Genomic DNA, 23,150 nt, shown 5'->3' on the forward strand with positions numbered 1-23,150 from the left:
CAGGAGGATAAGCAGCAATGAATGGATTCAAAAGATTATGTGATGGGTGAAAGGAATAGATTAGGGATAATAAGGAGGTAAACAGCAGGGTAAAGATTGGGAATGTGGACTAGAGTATTAGGGATGGGGGGCAGCATACAAGTGAGAAGCCATAAAAAATGTTTTTTCTTTTATTTCTCCCATTTCTTCCTTTCTCTATCATAGCTTTCTCTTCTGTCAATGAGACTGATGTCAGTATGAGTGGAGAGGAAGCACATTCCTGAGTTTCCCTTCTACACTATCTTCCCTTCCCTCATTGAAGTGAGAGAAACATATGCTGGGGTTTACTATATTGTTTTTTCCACTTCAGTATATTTAAATTTCTATAATAAAAATAAATGTGTGTGCACACATGTGTGTACATGTACCTGTTTTCTACAAAATAAGAATACTCTGTATATTGTGTAGAAAAAATATTTTTGTCTTGCCAATTGTTTATCCAAAAAAGTAACAAAATTGAGAGAAACATTTTGGTTCAATGCCAGAGAATATTAAAACTGAATCTTTGGGTATCAGGGTAAGTGGAGGTAAAAGAATTGAAGAGAACACAAGTTACTACTATCTCGGACAAGTTCTCCAACTACAGAGATGATTCTTGCTCATTATCTCTCAACTAGTGTCATGGTCCCAAGAGCCATGGCAGAGCTAAAGGAGATACTGTGTATATGTTTTCACCCTCCTTTCCCTTTGGTTATATAGTTCATCTCAGAAAAAAAAATATATGAGGTAACCGCAGAGGTCATCCAACTTGAACACTTAGAGGCACTATTTATACTCTTGTCACCCACAGCATATGTCAGAGAATATTCTCCCCTAGGAAATAAGAGGACTAAAGATAAGGTCATATTTCTGTACGATATCTAGGGGTGCTTATGATTAGATTTTTCTAAACTAACTTGGAAACTTTTATACACTAAGATGTAAATTCTAACCCCGGGAATGACTGAAGACATAAAATGGCTCAGGAAATTTCCCAACGGTTTATAGAATAAATTAAAATATACTCGGAGAACACAGTGCTGAATGAATTCTTTAGTAAGCATTCACTGAATACCTATTACGTACCAAGCTTTATGTTAAAGGCGGTTAAAAAGGCCAATGAAAACATTTAATGAAATATAATGATAACGATGCAATCACATGCTCGTGCGTGCACACACACACGTTATACCTCAGGTGTCTTCCCCCTCACCCAATACTCTCAAATTCTGGTTGGATGAAAGTATTTACAAACCATGAGGTCGATACTATTTGCTGATAATGAGATATAACTGAATTATACTTTGGTCAAAGCACATCACTTTTAGCAATAGTGTCTTCCTAACTAGTCTACTTTCCTTTGAAGGTACTTCTTTCTGAAATGCTTAAGTGGTTACATGTGAAACATGATAGATACACAATCGTTAACTTTACAAAGGAAAACAATGGAACATGGACTCAAGCTGGAAATGTTCTGTTGTTTCTATGCCTGGATAAGCGAACATTAATTTTCATGAGTTTTTACCGTTTCAGGGTTATTTTCAAAGATCTCCCTGGCTTCTTCTTTATTGCACAGTTCTTCGATGCACTCTCTTTCAAGATTACCCTGGTGGGTTTCTTCAGTCCAATAGTTTGCACGGCGTTTCCTAACCAGAACTTGTGAAGCATGTTGCTTTGACAAAACTGAAGGGAAACGGTAAGTTCATGTAAATAAATCTTTCATTTTTCCAGCTAAAATATATTATTGTATTAAACAATGAGAATTAAAATCATTTTATTCCTTTAAATTGTATGACATTTAAAATTAGTATGGTTGAAATGAGAAAAAAATGCAGATATATAACACTTTCATTAATAACTCAAAGAGCAAGTTTGGTATACAGCTACAGTGCTTTCAGTAATCTACACAAATTATTCAAGTCCCTGCAGAGGTCATACATAACAGACAATACTCACTGTTTACCTTATGAACTACATTGGAAATAGCACCATGCTGAAATGACTATGTGAAAAACCATAACCATCCCATCTTTAAAGCTACTCTCTTAATTTTAATGGAGAACTTACATGATCGCTGAAGCAAGAGTATAATTCAATCAGCTATTTAAAATACACTTGATAGGCTAACACACTTAATTATTCATACCAACAGGAAAATAAAAATTCATGATAAAAGCAAGTCCAAACAGAAGGCTCCTGAATCCACATGGACTGACCCTATCATGACCTTTACAACCTTCATCCTCTAATGAAGGGCATTTCAATCCCATCGGAAATGCCCCCCGTTTCTTTGCTCTCCTTGACATAGCTGTCTATATTCATAGTCTCCACATCCTCTCCTCCCACCCTTTCACACACACACACCAGGCCTCTAATCTCCTAGGGGAGAATATTCTCTGATGTATGCTGTGGGTGACAAGAGTATAAATCAGGCTTTTGTCTGTGACTCCACCATGCTGCTTGAATTCTCATGGTTAATCATCAGTCATCATCATACACGACCTACCAGCAATATTTGACGGCACTGATTATTGCTTCCTAAGTGCAATAGTTTAACCAGAATTACAGGTCATCAGGCAGTCTTCATTATTCTTATATCTCATTGGCCAGGCCCTCGTCATCTCCTCCTCCTACTGACCTCTAAATAATGGTTATTTGGGTTTCATGGCTATATCCCAATATACTGCATCTGCAGCTCCAGCCTCCCTCCTCACTTCAGATCGTATGCCCAGTTGGCTATTGGAACTCCCTCACCCTGGGTGAGCAACAAAAATCTCAAATATGGCATTATAAGAATGAAATTCTAATTTCCACACTCTATCTGACTGGCTCCACTTGAAGCCTATCAGTTGATAGTAACTTCTAGGAGCTCAGTCAAAAAATCTTGAAATAATCTTTCATTCCTTCCCCCAGCAATGCCATTGACATCCCAATTCTACATCATCACAAAATCCTCTCAGGTTTCTCTTCAAGATTTACAGAAAATATGACCACTTCTCACCACCTCAACTGTTTTTATTGATATAACTGTTTTCATTTTAAAACTTCCATAATTGACCCCGGACTCCAAGATGGCGTCTGCAGTACCATTGAAGGAGAAGAGACTCTTGGATGTCAAACTAGGGGAGCTGCCAAGCTGGATACTGATGCGGGATTTCACCCCTAAAGGCATTGGTGGAACCTTTCAAAGAGGTTATTACCGGTATTACAACAAGTATGTCAATGTGAAGAAAGGGAATGTTGCTGGAGTTTCTATGGCGCTGGCAGCTTACGTGCTTTTTAACTACTGTCGCTCTTATAAGGAACTCAAACATGAGCGTCGACGCAAGTACCACTGAAGAGGACCCACTGGGGACTCCGTATTCCTGACCATTGTCTTTGCACAGAACCTCTGAATCCTTTGATATTGTAACTAACGCCTAATAAAAGATGACTGGTAAAAAATAAATAAATAAATAAGTAAATAAAAATAAAACTTCCATAATTAAAATTAATAAAACATTTTCTTTAACCAACTATGAGTCAAACTTAAAAATCAGGCAATATTATACGGCACTTGAGTATGTGAAGAACATAAGTTTTTACAAAGTTATTGATAATTTAGGGAATTTAACTAATTAACTAATATTATTCATTATTGTGAAAATATGTATGTATGAGTTTGTCCACCTTTTTTAAAAAAGATGATTAATGGAGTGGGGGGGAGTGGGAGGGGAAATGCAGACAACTGTAATTGAACAAGAAAGTAACTTAAAAATAAATAAATAAATAAAAAGATGATTAATATAATTAAAAGTGGCTAATGTATTGCTTTTATCTATTTGGTACTATAACACTTATTTTATTATTTTACTTTAAAATATATTTAGTGGGATATTTAGGACTTCTGGCCAAGATGGAGGAATAGATAGATATGCTTCACTTCCTTGCACAACCAAAAGAGGTATAACAACCAATTTAAAAACAAAAACAACCAGAACTGCCAGAAAATCGAACTGTATGGAAGTCTGACAATCAGGGATTTAAAAAAGAAAGATTCATCCAAACTGGTAGGAGGGTGGAGACGGACAGCCGGGGTGGAGTGGACACATGGCAAGGTGGCAGCTGAAGGACAGGCAGTCCCACATTCGTGTGCAGATAAACTGGGAGGAACAACTGGGAAGTGAGACAGACTGCGCAATCCTGGGTTCCAGTGCAGGGAAATAAAGCCTCAAAACCTCTGGCTGTAAAAATCTGTGGGAGTTGCAGCAGTGAGAGGAACTCCCAATCTCATAGGAGAGTCCACCGCAGGGGCCCACAGGGTTCTGGAATGTACAGAAACCCACCCAACTGAGTATCAGCACCAGAAGGGCCCAATTCACTTGTGGATAGTGGGGGAAGTGACTGAAAGTGGCGCAAAAGCCGAGCAAATGGCATTGTTCCCTCTCTGACCCCTCCCCCACATGTAGCACCACAAGGCAGCAGAGAGAGTTGTCCCACCCTGGCAAATACCTAAGGCTCCACCCTTTACAATATAACAGGTGCACCAAGACAAACAAATACCCCCAAATGAAAGAACAGATCAAAACTCCAGAAAAAGAACTAAGCAATGAGGAGATAGCCAACCTATCAGATGCAGAGTTCAGAACACTGGTAATCAGGATGATCACAGAAATGATTGAGTATGGCTGCAAAATAAAAGAAGTGAAGGCTATACAAAGTAAAAGTAAAAAATATATATAGGGAGCCAACAGTGTAGGGAAGGAATCTGGGACTCAAATCAACTATTTGGAACAAAAGGAAGAAATAAACATTCAACTAGAACAGAATGAAGAAACAAGAATTCAGAAAAAATGACGACAGGCTTAGGAACCTCTAGGACAATTTTAAGCACTCCAACATCAGAATCACAGGGGTGCCAGAAGAGGAAGAAAAAAAATTGAAAACTTACTTGAACAAATAATGAAGGAAAACTTCCCCCAACCTGGTGAAGGAAATACTTACAGGAAGTCCAGGAAGCCCAGAGAGTCCTAAAGAAGTTGGTTCCCAAAGAGGAACATACCAAGGCACATCATCATTAAGTTAGCCAAGATTAAAGATAAAGAGAGAATCTTAAAAGCAGTAAAAGAAAAGGAGAGAGTTACCTACAAAAAAGTGCCCATAAGACTATCAGCTGATTGCTCAAAAGAAACCTTGCAGGCAAGAAGGGTCTGGAAAGAAGTATTCAAAGTCTGAAAGGCAAGGACCTACACCCAAGATTACTCTATCCAGCAAAGTTATCATTTGGAATAGAAAGGCAGAAAAAGTGCTTCCCAGTTAAGGTCAAGTCAAAGGAGTTCATCATCACCAAGCCCTTATTATATGAAATGTCAAAGGAAGTTATCTAAGAAAAACATGATCAAAACTATGAACAAACAAAATGACAACAAACTCACAATTATCAACATTGGAATCTAAAAAACAAAAACAAATAACAAACTAAGCAAACAAGTAGAATAGGAACAGATTCACAGAAATGGAGATCACATGGAGGGTTATCAGAGGAGAGGGAGAAGGGAGAGAATGGGGAAAAAGGTACAGGGAATAAGAAGCATAAGTTGCAGGTACCAAAGAGACAGGGGGAGGTTAAGAATAATATAGGAAATGGAGAAGCCAAAGAACTTACATGTACGACCCATGGACATGAACTAAGGTTAGGGGAAAGCTGGAGGGAGGGGCATGCAGCGCAGAGAGGGATAAAGGGGAGGAAAAATGGGACAAGTGTAATAGCATATCAATACAATATACTTAAAAATAAAATAAAGTATATTTAATGGCATCATATAAAGAATATGTAAGAAAAAACAGAAGGCAAAGAAAAACATTTTAATGGGTGAGTAACAACAAAAATGATACAGCAAAATTCAACATCAAGCAACAGATTGGAGGGAAATATTTGTATCATATAGAATAGAAAAAATTACACCCACAAGTTATGAGCAACTTTTGCGGCGGGGGGGGGGGGAGCAACAGGAGGTTTGGGGATGGTGGCTGAGTAGGTGGAAGCTGAGTCCACTCGCTCTTGCCTGAAACTCTGATTTTCAGCTTATCTTCCAACAATTAACCCGAACAATCAACAGAATCTTAAGTTTATATGAAATTTTGAAGCCAAGGACTACAGAAGATGCTTTGTGCCATTCATTAGGGTGATTTTATAACTTAAAGGGGAAATATCCAGTACTTGGTGCCTGCAGCAGCAGAGAGACAAGACAGAAATGGCAGCTTTGGAGCTCCCTCCTCTTCCAGAACAGGGAGTCTTAGTCCCACACAGGGATCCCCAACCCTAATTGGGAAAGAGTTGGGGGGATATATGGAGTCTTGGAGACCCAGGCTACACATACACACACACACAGAAACCAGCACATGTATAGCTGTGGGGCCAACCTGGAAAGCTCCAGATAGGGACACAATCTCCTAAAATGATCAGGTTGCTGCCCCTGTGTCTGTCAGAGGCCCCTGCCAGCTGCAGCCAGCTGTAACCTTGAGAGACATTTTGCTTTTTGGGGAGGCTATATGCAAGAGAAACAGACAGTGACTCAGTACTGTGGCCCAGGTACTGCATAGAGACTTTTTAAAAGGAACTGAAATGTGTCTCAGCAAGGACCCCACGCGCAGCTGCTCTGCCAGCAAAGAGGCCAGCCTGAAAGCACTGTTACGGAGAGAAATCTAGCAGAATGGGGAAAGTGCTTCTCTTTGACTGTTCTGAATTTCCCTCTGCTGCACCAAGCCATGCTGAATCTATGGGTTCTTTCCCATTGAGACCAGCTGGGCAGAGAGATCAGAAATTGGCATAACACAGGGAGGAGGCCAGAAGGGAGATCTTGTTGAGTGGACTGGGAAAGAAAACTGGCTTCCCCAGTCTCAAGTCTGTGAACAGCACCCCAGCATGAGCTAACACTGCTGCTGCTTTTGTGGCTGTGAAGAAGAACCTTATGGAACAGGAAAATTGCTTTTTGACCCATTCTGATGTTTTCTCAGCTGCACCAAGCCATACTGGATCTCTGGGTCCATCCCACTGAGTCTAGCAAGGCAGAGAGATCGGAAATTTGCATAACAAGTAGTTTGCTGTGCTATGCCAAGCTCAGCTTGCAAGCTAGCTGGGGGCTGGGCTGTATAGAGAGTCATGTACTGTGTCTTCTGCAAAGGCTGTGGGCTGGGGTTAGGCAAGAGGTGAGCACCTGAAATTATCTGCAGCCAGGCAGACCCCCTACAGAGTATAAATCTCTGGGAGGGGAAGGGTGTGGCCACCCCCCTTTTACAGGGTTGTAGACAGGACAAACAATGGGGAAATTCTGCAGAACAGTCCTGCCAGGTTCAAGATCCTCCTGCTGGGTGCATTTGCACAGGGGGAAGAAAGAGAAACTCCAAAAAGGGCCACTGTGAACTTTTTCCAGTGGTGTGAGCCATGCTTGTTCTTTGGGCCCTATCCCACTGAAACCACCTGAGCAAAAAAATCAGAATTGGTGTAACAGGGGGTTGTCTGGGCCACACCCAGCTCAGTTCACAAGCAAACCAGGGACTAGGCAGAACAGAGAGTTGGGCTGTGTCTCCTGCAAAGGCTGTGGGATGTGAATTGAGCAGCCAGGCAGACACCCTTGTAAAGTACTCCTCTTTTCTTACCCCATCTTGCCTTCTTCCTTCCCTTTCTTATTTTCATTTTAAATTTTATCGTTCTACTTTCTTTGACCTTTTGTGGGAATTCTTTGTTTTTATTCCTTGCTCTTATTATTTTTTCTCCCTCTATGCTCTCCTAACAATTTTTCTTTCCTTTAGCATCTCATACTCTTCTTTTATTTCTTATAATATTCTTATTTTCTTTCCAACTTTACTAATCTTTCTTAATTTATCACTGATATTGCAGTTGTTGTTGGGGGTATATTGCTTGTGTGGGTTTTGTTCTGTGTTGTTTCATTTTGTTCTGTCAGCACCATACAACAGCATACAAACATAGTGGGCAGTTGAGACTCTCAATCAGCCAACTGGAGAAGAGAACCCACCAATGAATGGACCAACAAATATCAAAACCCAAATACAACAGGAGAGCCCATACAAACTACATAAAGGGCATCCTTAAGATCATCGGCTCTGGAGATTGAGGAGACTGCACCACTGAGTCCCACAGGACTCCTATAACATAAGACCACCACAGGGAGACAAACCAGATCAATCTAATACATGGAAACAAAAGAGTCAGCTACAACGGGGAGACAAAGAAACAATCCCAATCGAGAGGAAAGTAAGAACCCCCAGAAAAAGAGCTAAATGAAAATGAGACAAGCAATTTATCAGAGGGTTCAAAGTAATGGTTATAAGGATGCCCAAAGAACCAAGTGAGAACTACAAGGAACTTTATGGGAACTATAAGGAACTTGGTGGGAACTATATCAGCATAAGAAAGGACATAGAAACTATGAATAAGAACCTGGTGGAAATGAAAAATACAATATCTGAAATGAAGAATACACTAAAAGGAAGTAAAAGTAGGCTAGATGAAGCAGAAAACTGAACCAGCGAGTTGGAAGAGAACAACAACAACAAAAAACCCAGCCTGTTAGATCAACAAAACAAAACAAAACAAAAGACTTAAAAATAATGAGGATACTTTAAGGAAGCTTAGGGACAACATGAAACATAAAAATATTAGCATCATGGAGATACCAGAAAAAGAAGAAAGGGAGCAAAGGATAGAAAATTTGTTTTAAAAAATAATGACAGAAAACTTCCCTAACCTGGTGAAGGAAAATGTCATACAATTTTAGGAAACACAGAGACTCCCAACCAAGAAGAATCCAAGGAGGCCCACTCTAAGACACATCACAATTAAAAGTGGAAATACTTAAAGACAAAGAGAGAATCTTGAAGGCAGTAAGGATGAAAGGGCTAGTAACATACAAGAAAGCTGCAAAAAGGTTAGCTAATTTCTCAACCAAAACACTACAAGCCAGAAGGGACTGGCACAAAATATTCCAAGTAACAAAAAACAAGGACCTGCAACCAAGACTGCTCTACTCAGCAAGGCTCTCATTAAAACTTGAAGACAAAAAAAAGAGCTTACCAGATTCAAAAACAACGGCTAAAAGAGTACATCTCCACCAAATAGAACTGCAAGAGATACTAAAGGGACTACTTCAATAAGATGAAGAAAAACGCACAAATGCACATGGGTCATTTTCAAAGACAGACCACATGGTAGGACACAAAATAAGCCGCAACAAATTCAAGAAAATTGAAATAATATCAAGCATCTTCTCAGATCACGATGACTTAAAACTAGACACCAACCTCAAGAAAAAAACTCAAAAACATTCAAATACATGGAACTTGAATAGAATGTTATTAAATAATGACTATGTTAACAAAGATTTTAAGGAAGATATCAAAACATTTCTGGAAAAAATGAACACACAACCACCCCAAACTATCAGATACAGTGAAAGTTGTATGTTCATAGTACTAGAGTCCTACTTATAGACGACAGACAAATATCAAATAAACAACCTAACCCTACATCTAAAAAAACTAGGGGAACAACAACAAACAAAGCCCAGAATGCATAGTAGAACAAATGAAATAACTAAGATCAGACCAGAATTAAGTGACATAGAGACTAAAAAAAATCAATTCAAAGGATCATGAATCCAGGAGCTGGTTCTTTAAAAAGGTAAACAAAATTGATGAACCTTTAACCAGACTCATCAAGAAAAAGAGAGAGCCCTGGCTGGTGTGACTCAGTGGATTGAGCACTGGCCTGCAAACCAAAAGGTCACTGGTTCAATTTCCAGTCAGGGCACATGCCTGGGCTGTGGACTGGGTCCCCAGTAAAGGTGCATGAGAGGCAACCACACACTGATGTTTCTCTCCCTCCCTTCCCCTCTGTTGTCTAAAAATAAATAAATAAAATCGTTTAAAAAATAAAGAAAAAGAGAGAGGGCACCCAAATGAATAAAATTAGAAATGAGAGTGGAGAGGTAACCACTGTTGTTAAAACCACAATGAGGTATCACCTCACACCTACCAAAATGGCTATCATTAATAAATTAATAAATAACAAGTGCTGGAGAGGATGTGGAGAAAAGGGAACCCCAGTGCACCTTTGGTGTGAATGCAGACTGGTGCAGTCTCTGTGGAAAGCAGTATGGAGATATCTCATAAAATTAAAAATGGAACTGCCTTTTGACCCAGAGATCCCACTGCTGGGAATACACCTTAAGAAGCCTGAAACACCAATTCAAAAAAATTTATGCACCCCTGTGTTCATAGCAGCATTACATAAAATAGCCAAATGTTAGAAACAGCCTAAGTGCCATCAGTAGATGAGTGGATTAAAATCTGTGGTACATTTATACAATGGAATATTAAGCAGCAGAAAGAAAGAAGGAATTCCTATCTTTTGTGACAGCATGGAAGGAACTGGAGACTATTATAGTAAGTGAAATAAACCAGTCAGTGAGAAACAAATACCATATCATCTCACTTATAAGAGGAATCTAATCAACAAAATAATCTAATGAGCAAAATAGAAACAGAGGCATAGAATCATGGAAAGGATTGAGAGCTGTGAGACAGGAGGAGGGAGGTGAGGACTGCTTGAAAGAAGGTAAAGGGATTAGTCAAAGTACATATATGAAGGATCCATGGCCATGGACAACGGTGTGGGGAATGATTATGGAAGTGGGGAATGGGCAGGGTGGAGGGGGACATAGGAGGAAAAACCTGTGACAACTGTAATAGTATGAACAAAAATAAAATAAAATATTTAAAAAATAATTTTAAAAATTAAAAAAACAGCCATAATAATCCAGTCAATACAGGAATATGTGCTAGATTAAATAATCATTTAAATAGTATACATAAAACAAAAACATAACAATATAAATAAAGTCATATAAACATAAGTACAGAGAAAAATATCAGCAATAAGCATATGGAAAGATCTTCAATACAAATTTAAGAAAACAATTATATTTGCCTATTGAATTTGCAAACATTGAAAGGACTGATAATATCACGTATTAGTGAGGATTAAGGGAAACAAGTATTCTTGTACATTGGTGGTCAAATATAAACTGGAAAGCATTATTAGAAGGTAAGCTGGTAGTGCCTGAAAATTTAAAGCACATATATTCTTCAACTCAACAATTCTGCTTCTAAGTATGTCCTACAGATATGTACTTATGCTAGAAAAGGAAATGCATAGAATGTTTGCTAAATGACTACAATATCAAAAAAGTAAGAACAACCTCAATAACTATCAATCAGAGAATGGGAAAAAAGAAAAGCTCTGAAATACATCTGTACAAGCAGCTATTAAAAAGAAGAAAGACACTTTAGCACTGAAGATCTCCAAGACATATTAAGTTAAAAAATCCAAATTGTGGACTGCCTTAACCATGGTATACTCTTATATATATCAGCCAAACTTGTAGAGATGTAAATATTATGTAGACAAATAGAGAGAAAAGAATAAACACATTTCAACTACTTACTGCAATTACACTTGAAAAAAAAAGAATAGACAATATAAAGTTTTGACTTTGTTATTTTAGTATATAAAAAACAAAGATTTTTAAAAAAATTTTCATGGCACAAATATAACCTACAACTAAATTTATAAATCTTGATTTTAACCACAAATGGTTCTTTCACTAAGAAAATAATAAAGTAACATAAATAGCTCAATTTATTTTTCTCTTATTTCTCTTATTACCTAATAATTAATAGGAAATAAATACTCAAAGTTGACAATAAAAGAAAAAAAGCATAAGGACTTATTAATCAACAATCACCGTAATCACTGGCTAAATAATTAAACATCTTTCAAAGACTGTTTAATTATTCTTAAACAATCTTTGAAAAGATAGGGTTCTCAGATCACAACCCTATTTTTCAAAGGTTAACTAAGTACTCCTACTTTCTTTCTCTTACTTGCCAAAACAGAAGTTTAAATGTTATAAGTAACTAAATAAGTAAGGTGCTTGGGTTATATTTTTAAATCTCTCTCTTATCATCTTTACTAGTGCTCATTAAGATAGAGATCAAACCAAGTCTGTGAGTCTAAAAGTGCTATTCTGTGAACACGCTACCTGCTACCAGTGTATGACTGACTGACGAATGGCAGCCCTATCAGCAACGAAAAAGTCTGACATGGACAGTTATGTCATTCATTTAAAGTAGGCTGAAGTATGCTACTTTATAGTATATATAGCAAAAACCTGTCCCTTCTGAACTTTGAAGCAAACACATGAGTGTCTTTCAAAATGAATACACTGATTCAATAACATAAAAAAAAAAAGTCAAGGTCAAATACACTTAGGAAACAAACCAACAAACCATAAACATCAGTCTTTGGCATTTCTTCCTTACACAATATTGATACTTAAGAATATCACCTACCTTACAAGGGTCTCCACTACAGGACACAGACCAGGTATAACAACACATTATATTCACATTTGTGAAAAAAGAAGTTTTCAACTGTCCTGAGAGAACTAAGGTGGTGGTTTAAAGGAACGCCCATACAAGTTTAGAAAACTAGAAGGAAACATAATAACCTCCATTATTTCAGAGATGATGCCACTCAGGTAAAGGGCATGCAAGACATTTGACATTTGCCCCACATCATAAAGCTAACAAATAGCAAACGTACAACTCCGATCACAGCCATCCCAGGGCTCCGAAGTGTGACCATCCACTACCATTTGCTCCTTCTCAGACAACAAACAGAAGTCTCTGTGTCAATTGATGAGAGGGATATTTAAAAGAAAAATTACTACACCTTTGACCTAAAGGGGAAGTCCTTTCTTCAGGCCCCTTTCCCAGCTGGTCGTCCCAGCTTGCTCCTCTCAGTTCAGGCAGGTCAGGACTATCAGCCTGCAGGTTGCCCAAAACCAATGAGTCAGATGAGGAGGGGGAAGCAGATGGAAGAGGTCCAAGCTTTAGGACAGCTCATCCTCTAATCTTCCAGTGTGCTCTCTTGTCTTTGCAAAGATTATGTGTATATTCCTCCCTCCAAAAGTTGATCTGTTTCTTTAGTTTTGCTTTCTGTCTTTCCTTTCCCCACACCCTTATTATCTGGCATCCCAAGAATGAAAAACTGCCCCTAAGAGAATGTGTCTGAGAAGAGAATCTTTGGCTGGCATTTGGGTTGGCAGAGTCTTTGAATCTTTGTTTCTGCTTCAATGTGGACGGGGTCAGGGAAATGCTTTTCCAAGTACAAACAGAGCAACTAGATAATTTGAGATACAATTGTGCCTCTTATGTCTCTGTTAAAATGGCATATTTTCCTTAGTCAAAGCCTGAAAAAAAATAGCATTGCAGGTTACTATATAAAAACCTTTAGTTAACAATAATAGGAAACACATGACCATGTATTACAAATTTTACTTTAAATTATCACATATTAATTAACTATAAAACATTTCATGTTTAATAAAGAATTCTTCCATGTAAGATTTTCAATTGAGGAGGGATATTTAAAACGTGAAGGTTGCATAGAATAAGAAACATCCAGAGACAGACCTTTACTCAGGCGTTCATCAGCCCAGATAATTATTATGAACTTTCAGAAAAGCTTGCGTTAGCCTTTAGAAAGAAATGCTATGTCTTTATGTATGATGTACTTAATCTTATAAGTCTTTTTTAAGAGAAAGCTTTCCTCTAAATCTCACTTCATGTTGAGCACTATACTGCTGAACAACTGATCCTTCTCATATTGCTATGTTAAGGGTTAGAAGACTGTTAGAAAAAGTTTTCTCTAAAGGTGAACTATGCCTCTGTCCTTCAAGAGGAGTACGCAATGAACAGGCTGGCTTTCAGTGAGTCAAATATCGTAAGAGATAGGTCTGGATAAGGATATAAATCTAAGAAAGAGAAAGATGAAGTAATCTGTGAATTATATGCTGCACACATAAAGGTGAGTTCTAAAACATTTGGATTCGAAGGGGTGAGGGCTGTCATTTATTTGGAAATAGGAAAGCCATTGGTAGAATTTTTTAAAAAAACCACCTGTGACTGTTGACCCACTCTGGGACAGATCAATGAATGGCTAGGGAAACAATGACTAAACTGTGTGGCCTCAACAGAAGTGAAATGAACCTCTCCTTACTCCAAGATTTAATTATAACTTCACAGCATCAGTCTACGGGGAAAAAAAAATAAATCAAACACTCTGCCATTGTCTCCTCAAGATGAAAACCTTTGATTTAGCCATAGAGAGAGAAAGCAGTACATTTTAGTTATTCCTTCCAAAACAAATACTTCTATCCAAAAGACAGAACAGGCAGCTTATTACCCAGGAAACAGGCAGCTTATTACCCTTTTTTACTTGACTTGTTTGCTCCCCGTGAGTCACAAATTACTGTACCTCATCAGAGTTTAGATTTTGGGAAGGTACGAAGGGGAATTTTCTATAGCCCTGTCTTTTCCTCTCTGGATCACTACATTGCCAACTGGCTACATGTCCTAAGGCTACAGCAGAAGGTCTCTTTTCTGATGTGCAGCAAGATAACCACACAGTCGGCTTTCCTGTCTTTTTCATTTCCTACACGTTAGGACACCAAAATACCATCTAATTTTGACATCATATACCAAGAGGTTACAGAACAGGAAATGTTTTGTTGTTTGTGTGGTTTGACATATTTTGTTTAGGATACCACCAATGATATTTACATTGATGCCTGTGTGTGTATTTATGTTTGGAAAAGCAATAGGCAAACTGTTTCTGGACGTTTTTAAAGAAAACAAAGAAAGAGTCGGCCTAATTCTGCAATATCCCACTTACTGCAATCTCCCAGACCTCTCCAATAAGCAAGTCTGAAGTATACTTAGAGGCTTTGAAAGACTGTAGATCCCAATAGCTTCTCTTTGACTCTTAGGATATTATTTATTTTTTTAAAAGTGCTGATGTGGATGTGAGATTACTTGGAATATTGGTATATCATTGATTAGGTGTTTCTAATTCAATATAATTTCTGCCAGCCTCTCAGAATTCCCTGTTGACATTCCAAAAGTCTATGAGACACCATGTAAATGACAGTAGAATACAATGACAACTCATTAAGAAGAGTAAATGACTAGGATAAGGAGTCAGGGAAAAGAAGAAAAATAAAACAAGTGACAAGGAAAGGTCCATTTAAAATATAGAAACTCACTTAAAAAATGAATAACCGCAGAGAATATATAAAACCTGCTTTTCTTCCATAATAATAATAATAAAATAAGCATTTGTGTTCTACTTGACAGGTCATTACAGACTGTATGTTTCTCCCCCAAATTCGTACATGGAAGCCATAGTTTCCAGTGTGGCTGTATTTGGAGATGGGATTCGAAGGAAGTAATTAAGGTTAAATGAGGTCATAAGGGAGGAGCCCAGATCTTTATTGGATTAGTGTCCTTAGAAGAAGAGAAAACAGAGAGTTCCCAAGTGAGATTATATTAAGGAAGGATTACTTGAATGAACTATTTTAAAAAATAAAGCCAACAATCTTGCAAAAAAATAAAAATAAGCTGTCCTAAAAATAAGTAAATAAAAAATAAAAATGTGAGGGAATCAGTAGAATATAGTAGTTTAAACTGCTGACCAATGAAAACAGAATGTCGAAATAGAACCTCAGAAAACTCTAACATCTCAGGAAAAGCAGAGACCATCAAGACATGAATTATTTTCAATTGAAAACAATTCACTTGAACAATGGCAATCTAGTATAAGAGTCACAAACACAAAAATCTGTAAGTGCCAGATAGGCATCATAAACAAGGGAAGAGACTTTGGTGAGAGACAATGGCCGATGCTTAGAACTGTGGCAAACTCAGAGAGTATTTCTGTCTAAAGAAGGCAGCTCTGAATCAGCTCTAGCTGGATCTTACCCTGTTGGACTATGGGCCTAGTGTTGCTGATTTTCCTTTGTTTTTTAAGAGAAGTCATAAAACCTTCAGCTGTTGGGACTGGACGTATAATAGAACCTAATCAGATACCCAGTGAACGGTTGATTAGTTAGAGCTTTTCTATCAGGAAGGAACAGCAATTTGTACTCAGAGAAAGAGGCATTTATTTTGTATTTGGTTTAATTTTTTTTTATCAGTGCCACTACTGGTAGACTAATTCAATGCTTTATGCTAAGCCACACAACATTACCTTTAACTAAAGAATGAACTCAATTAAGGAAATAAGTGAATGGATGATTATTATGGTTTTCATTGGTCTTGTTCTGTACTTGAATACTTAAAAGGAGCTAGCCTCAGGGAATGAAATACTGACCAATTAGTATTGAGCGCTCAGTCACTGCCTTTGGGATACAACACTATCTTCTAACGTGGTTTGAAAAAAAAAAAAAATGTAGTACCTCCTCAGTACCAGCAGTCAATGGATGATCCAGGATAATCCATTGGTATGGATGGTACTTTTTTCCTAAAGCCAAAATATACAAGTCAGGAATGGAGGTAGAAAGAAGGAAACACTTGTCAGGATTTGAGGCTTAGTGCCAGTTATGCATTGAACCGTGTCCCCTATAAAAGATGGTGAAATCCCCCTTCCCCAGTGCTTATGAGTATGACTTTACATACTTGGAAAAAGGAATGTTGCAGATAATGAAGTTAAGACGAGGTCAGCCCTGGCTGGTGTGGCTCAGTGGATTGAGTGCCGGCCTGCAAACCAAAGGGTCGCCAGTTTGATTCACAGTCAGGGCACATGCCTGGTTTTCCAGTCTGATCCCCAGAAGGGGGTGGACAAGAGGCAACCACACATTGATGTTTCTCTCTCTCTCTCTCCCTCCTTTCCCCTCTCTCTAAAAATAAATAAATAAAATCTTAGAAAAAGTGACTGAGTCACCACTTTAAAAAAAAAGACGAGGTCATAAGTGTTGTTGCTAATTCATTATGACTGGTGTTCTTATAAAAAGGGAAAATTTGGAACAGAGACAGACATGTACAGAGCAAAGATGGTATGAAGACATAGGGAGAATGCCATACTCAAGCCAAGGAATGTCTTTGGAAACCAGAAGATAGGAGAGAAGCATGGAACAGATTCTTCCTCACAGACCTCAAAAGGAACCAACCCTGCTGACTCCTTGATCTGAGATTTCTAGTCTCCAAAACTGTGAGAGAATAAATTCTGTTCCTTAAACCACCCAGTTTGTGGTACTTCGTTCCAACAGACCTAAGAAACGAATCCAAAGACCTAGTCTTGAATTTTTTGCTTTCTTCTCTCACAAATGGGTTCTGCCCATCTAGAAATTAAAGAACCAGGGAGGAATACATTCACAAGGAGACCTAATACATTTTCTACTGAATTAAAAGATGAGACTGCTTTATGGCCATTTAAAGTTCTTCACTCTTGTTGAGAAAGAGAGAGAGAGAGAGAGAGGATTATACTGGAATGATAACAATCAAGACAAAATAGTGCTGTTGCCACATATAAACGAGCTAAAAGGATAGTTACTACTCCACAATAACTTTTGTACACAACAGAAACTATAAAAAAAAAAGATGGAAACAACATTGACAAGGGATTGTGACAGAACTAGATGAGGCATGGATGTCACCCAAAGATACTAAACTAGGAATGGTTGGCCTTGAGCCTTTCTCTCTGGTTATGGTGATTAAAACCTATTGATGAGGAGGTACTTTCTATTGCACATTACTAGATTACATTGTATTAGAAATGTGTGCATATATTTGAAATACTTTCAAATGATTTTATAAAAAGAAGGTCGTGTGCATTTGTTGTACAGCCAATAATTAGAATGGATGGACTTTGCTTGTTTCTGCTTCTTTCCCAGCATCTATTCATTTGTGGGAGCTGTCCAGGCACTCTACCTGACTCTACTGAGACATCAATCACAAAACTCCAGAAATAAGCTACGCCAAAATGCTGAGGCTCTCTTTTCTAAGAATTTCAACTCTGAGTAGAGACACACAGGACTAGAAGGCAGTTAGAACTAAGTCATATGGTGGCAGCTCCTAACATCGTGAGCACATGAGTTCCCATTATATAGATCACCCATATACCCAAGTCCCTGGCTTCCCTCGGCCTGGTTATTGGGCCTGCCATTCAGTAGCCCTCCAATAAATCCACTCGGCTTTCTTCTTTCCTTCCTTCCTTCCTTCCTTCCTTCCTTTTTCTTTTCTCTCTTTCTTCTCCTTTCTTTCTCCCCTCCCTTCCCTTTACCCTTCCCTTCTCTCCTTCCTTTGCTTTCCTTCCCCAGTTCCCTTTCCACCCCCTTCCTTTCTCTCCTTCCCCCTGCCCTTCTCTTCCCTTCCCTTCCCTTTTATTTCCCTTCCTTCATAATCATTACTGTTGCTCATTGTTAAAGAATACTGACATATGTATTACCAGTCTTCTTATACATTTTTCTTATAATATTTTGAAAGTTTGCATATGTATATAGAACATGTATCTATAAAGAGGCTATTAAACTTGGTGAAGAGAAAAGGTCTATTGTGAAAAGCACCTCTATGTTTCCTAGCATAGAATTAACGGTAAGGGAATATGGCACAGAGTGTTGTTGCTGCTGCATACCAGAAATTGTTTCTAACTCTTCTAGCACCAACCCCAACTCTAACCTAACCACGATAAAATCTTTCCACCAGTGCAACATTTTGGACTCTGAAAAAAAGGACTTTAAGTAAAGACAAAGACGAATAAACAAAGATGGATAGTTAGAAGTGAAAAGACAAGAGTAAAAAAGAGAAGGAAAATATGAGTGAGTAATGTCTAGGATAGACTGCATGTACCCAGAAGTGGAAGTCTCAACAGGGCCAAATTAGCACAGCCGAAAGGGGACATCTCCCTTCCTCTGGTTCTCTTCACCACAGTCCTTAGTGGGAAATGACATGAAGTATGTAGACAGTATATGTTTTAAATCTCTCTCTCTCTCTGTGTGTGTGTGTATATATATATTTGGTCTGAAAATGTCTGGAAAGTCAGCTAACATCTCTGAACAATTTTTATCATTAAAATGAAGTTAAACTGGATTTCTCACTCTCAAAACTAAACCTGTGATTTGCTGTTCTTAAATAGCAACTAAACATGAATTATAAATCAAATATTTGTATCCCAAATTCTATCTCAAATTTAAGATATTAGGGAGTAAATTAATTCCAACTGTATCACAGTTTCTTCTTCAGCAAACCAAGATGACTTTCAATCCAATTGAACTGTCAAACTTTCTAAAATGAAGAGACTATAGGGACTTTATATGCTATACTGGCGAATCAATTTATCTACTCTAACAGTATCTATACATAACAAGTATATTTCCCTCTACACATAGTTTGAATACCTGCATATAATACACACACATACTTTTTAACTCCATCTACATTCAATGAAAATATAACAATTTCTTTTTTTTTTTAAAGGGCCTAGCATATTCCTGTGATGACACTCAGTAAGTGTGGCAAGTCACTTTTGCTTCTTTCTCTTCTCCAAAGCACTGGTTAACAGACAAATACTTGATTGTCTTTATGAACTACGTGGAACATAGTAAGGTAGTGCCTGTGGTCCACATGCAGGCTTGATGATACAGGCTTGAGTGTCAAAGTTCTGCTATTGCAGTTCTTTAATATAAAATCAACAAATGACTTAGCCTCTAAATTAGAATGTAAAATACCTCATTCACCCTGAGCAGTAATTAATAAAAATTAGTGGATTGTTAGTAAATTCCTATTTAATTCTCCTGAGATTAATTCTTTGAAATTTTTATACTGGAGTCTTATGCAGCCTAAAAGTTATTTGTAATTCAGAGTTTTTCTCTCCCATGCCATTTCCTGAGAATAAAACAACACAAGTAAGCATTTTAAATCAACCAACATGCTTAGACTTCAGAAAGTAAATTAACTGACAACTAAAATGTTCTAAATGCCTTAATACTTCTCATGTATTTTCCAGATAAAACTCAATATCCTGCCTTGAATCCAGGCATGGGAACCTAAAGGACTGGGAATACAAAGAAAAAGACAAAAATTCATGCCACGACCTGAGTGCCAGATTAGTGGCACTCAGCGTCAAAAACCCTCTGAGCGATATGATATTTAACAATCCTTTTGATTTCAAAGTCGGAAGATGACATCTGCCAACTGCTATGCAAAACTTCACTCATTCTAAAACAATTCGTTTGTCAATGTTGAAATAAGCAAACCAAGCTCAAAGTCGAGAAATTGCAAAAGGAACATAGGCTGCAGCAGGGGGTGCTCGTTGGGGACGGGCGTGCGTACAAAGGAAGATAGTGGGTTTTCCTTTCCCCCTACTCTTATACCGTAATGTGCTTATCCCTGTCCTCCGACTGGGAACGTCAGCTGGTGGGGGCAAACGGGTCTGGCGTTCTGACTCCTTCAGTACTTAGTGTCACGCAGGTTTTTCAGTCTGTCCTGTAGGCAACACATCATTCCCAAAGCAGGGCAAATATTGACCGTGCCCAACCATTACACTGCCGGATAGATCCACCGCTGCGTCCATCAGCCGGTGGTGGTCCGGACTTGCCGTAAACTTTCTACGGGACTACGGCCCTTGCAAAAAACTCCAACTAGGCAGGCAGTTCGGGCGGCATTGCTGGGGAAAGAACACAAGACGCTGTTGACTACTCACAGTTCGCCTCCGCGATAGGAAACACTAAGACGACGAGGCACGCCAGCAGCGCCCCGCAGCACCCACCGAGGACCCTCATGGCCAGGCCAGCGACGGCGCGGGCGGGGACCGTGGCGCGTTGCGGCGGACCGTGAGCGCTCTGCGCGCGGCGGGGCTGCGAGCCTAGACCCGCTGCAAGCCCCGGCGCGGAGCGAGCGAGCAGCGCGCCTGTGGAGCAGCGGGAGCTGGGGGCGGAGAGGACCGCCCGCTCCCAGCCCCCAGCCGCAGAGGGGAAGTGATAACGAGGACATTTCCAGGAAGCTTTTGGGAGCTGGGGGCAGGGGGCAGGGCTCAGGGGCCTAGTAAACAGCGTGGAGACCGCCTGCCTCGCTGATTTCCAAACTCCGGAGTTTCGTTCCAGGTCGCCCGAATGGGGGGGTTTCCAAGGGGCGGAGGAAGCAAACGCAGTAAAAAGCTCCGGCGAGCTTAAGTGCGAGGCTGAGTGGCCGAAAGCACTTTGAGGAATCAGAGGACAGTCTATCCCTTCTTAGAAGGAAAAATCGTGAGAGATCGACGTTGGGGATGAGGACGCTAACTGACACCAGAAGTGAATGAAGACGCTAGGAAGACTTGGCAGAGAACGGAGATAATGGAAGCAAACGGGATAGTTCTGATCATCACCATTTTTATTTTGTACCTGCTTGTATGCTGTAAAAAAAAAATAAACTACAGCCAAAAATGTTTTGAGGAAGGAAGAGAATGTATCAAATTCTATCACCTTCGAGCAGCTCGTTATTGTTTTATACATTACCTCTGCTTTTTGTGCTTAGCCATACACATTTGAATATTTATTTAATGTGTAACTGAACTGCCTGGATTTAAATCGTAATACTCTGCTACTTACTAGTTATGTAACTTTAAGCAAATTGATTAACCTCTCTCTCAGTTGTATCATCTGTAAAATGGAGATAATAGTGTTAAAGTAAGTGTCAACGTAAGGATTTAAAGAGATAACACATGCAAAGCAATTAGTGTGTATTAAATAGTAGTACTTAAGGCTTATTTACTATTATCACTTGTAGTATTCCTGATCAAATGAACATATAAATTGATTTCCTATGTGTGTGCACAAAACTTGATAGGTTGATCATCTTTCAAGAGTCTCTTTCAGCTCTAGCTTTCTGTGGTTCTGTAATCCAGCTGAATGGAAGTTGATGCTAGTCACTTTTTTTTTAATAAGAACATTTGCAAAGGAATTATTGAGTATTTTTGAACCTTCCCTCTTTTAATTCTCTTTCATACTGTCTGACTCAACCATATCAGTCTATTCACCACTTTATTCCCAGCTCCAAATCATTTATTATAAATATAATTCTAATCTGTGTGGGTTTGTTTTTGTTTGTTTGTGTGGTGTGCAAGCAATCATAACAAACAAAATAATCTTTAAGTAGTATATTAATTTATTAAATGCATTTAGGCCACGAGCCTTTTGAGCAGAGGCTTGATTTGGGACTCTCCTCATCTTTGTGAGAAAGAATTATAAGTAGAATATCAATTTTGAGATCCCAAAATTTCACAAGGGGGGGGACCTCCAAAACTTTGAATCAGCAACATTCATAACAAGTCACCTCCAATACAGACATTCAAAAAAGACTATAAAGAACACGAGGAAAGGAATGCTAGAGAAACAGAGGAGTGAATACTTAAAAGGAAAATCTTACTCTTCCAAAGACTTCAGGTGAAAGTGAATGGACACTCTTTGGTGAATTAACCAGATTTCGGACACGCTGCAAAGAAGTAGAAGAGGTAGCACAGGTTTTCCAAGATCCTTTTCACGTGGAGCAGAAAGGCAATATCAGGATTGATTGTGATTGAGTGACCATATCTTGAGCATGTTTTTTTGAATTATACATTATTTATTGACGTTAATTACTTGCTGATGTTAAATATAGTAGTTACAACTGTTATTTAATCTTTGGTTGCAATAAAGTGTACATGTGTTTAGAGGGATTTTTTTCCATCTAAATATTGTGTTGTTGAGAATTACACTGTAGTTTGGGTTTTAGTACTAGCAAGTAAGGCTATACTAAACCTTTTGTCTAGGCAGCCACTTATTAGATGGTGACTCTCGTTGTGTAATTTGTATTTTACTCTCTTAGATTTCATATCCTACCAGAACACATATCATCCTTCTCACTCCAACCAGGTCATAGAGAAATGCTTGCCAAAAAATAAATGCCAACTAGTCTTTGATGGGTGCCTGTTACATGTTAGTGGTGGATACTATAAGTCCCTCTTTGCAAAGGAACTTAGTGTTTATTTAGTTTGAGATGTAATTAATGCCTATCTGTATAAGAGCAATATAGACAATACAAAGAGTATGTTATACATTACAGAATGTGTGCTATAGAAATTCAGAGATGGGAGAAAAGGTTAAGGTGGGTGTGGGATTTGAATTAGGTTGTTTCTGATAGGGCAAGCTTCAGGCAATTTACTTATTTTTCATGTACAGTTATCCTGATATTTTACTTGATTTTAGCATATGATTTATAGT

At 38.5% G+C, this 23,150-nt stretch overlaps 1 protein-coding gene and 1 pseudogene across 1 annotated transcript in view; one reads left to right on the top strand and one right to left on the bottom strand.

Annotated features, from left to right (window-relative positions):
* Window positions 1–21,132, bottom strand: part of PROS1 (protein S) — a 68,331-nt gene extending 47,199 nt beyond the window's left edge. The window contains exons 1-2 of the mRNA XM_024558167.4: window positions 20,618–21,132; window positions 1,544–1,701 (exon numbers count right to left, since the gene is read on the bottom strand). Of these exons, the coding sequence (XP_024413935.3) occupies window positions 1,544–1,701; window positions 20,618–20,696 (237 nt within the window). The 5' untranslated portion in view covers window positions 20,697–21,132. The remainder of the gene's footprint in view (window positions 1–1,543; window positions 1,702–20,617) is intronic.
* LOC112302618 (ATP synthase subunit f, mitochondrial pseudogene) lies at window positions 2,319–3,481 on the top strand (annotated as a pseudogene).
* Window positions 21,133–23,150: the final 2,018 nt, after the last annotated feature.

This window comes from Desmodus rotundus, chromosome 2 (assembly GCF_022682495.2).
Source record: "Desmodus rotundus isolate HL8 chromosome 2, HLdesRot8A.1, whole genome shotgun sequence".
Taxonomy (NCBI): domain Eukaryota; kingdom Metazoa; phylum Chordata; class Mammalia; order Chiroptera; family Phyllostomidae; genus Desmodus; species Desmodus rotundus.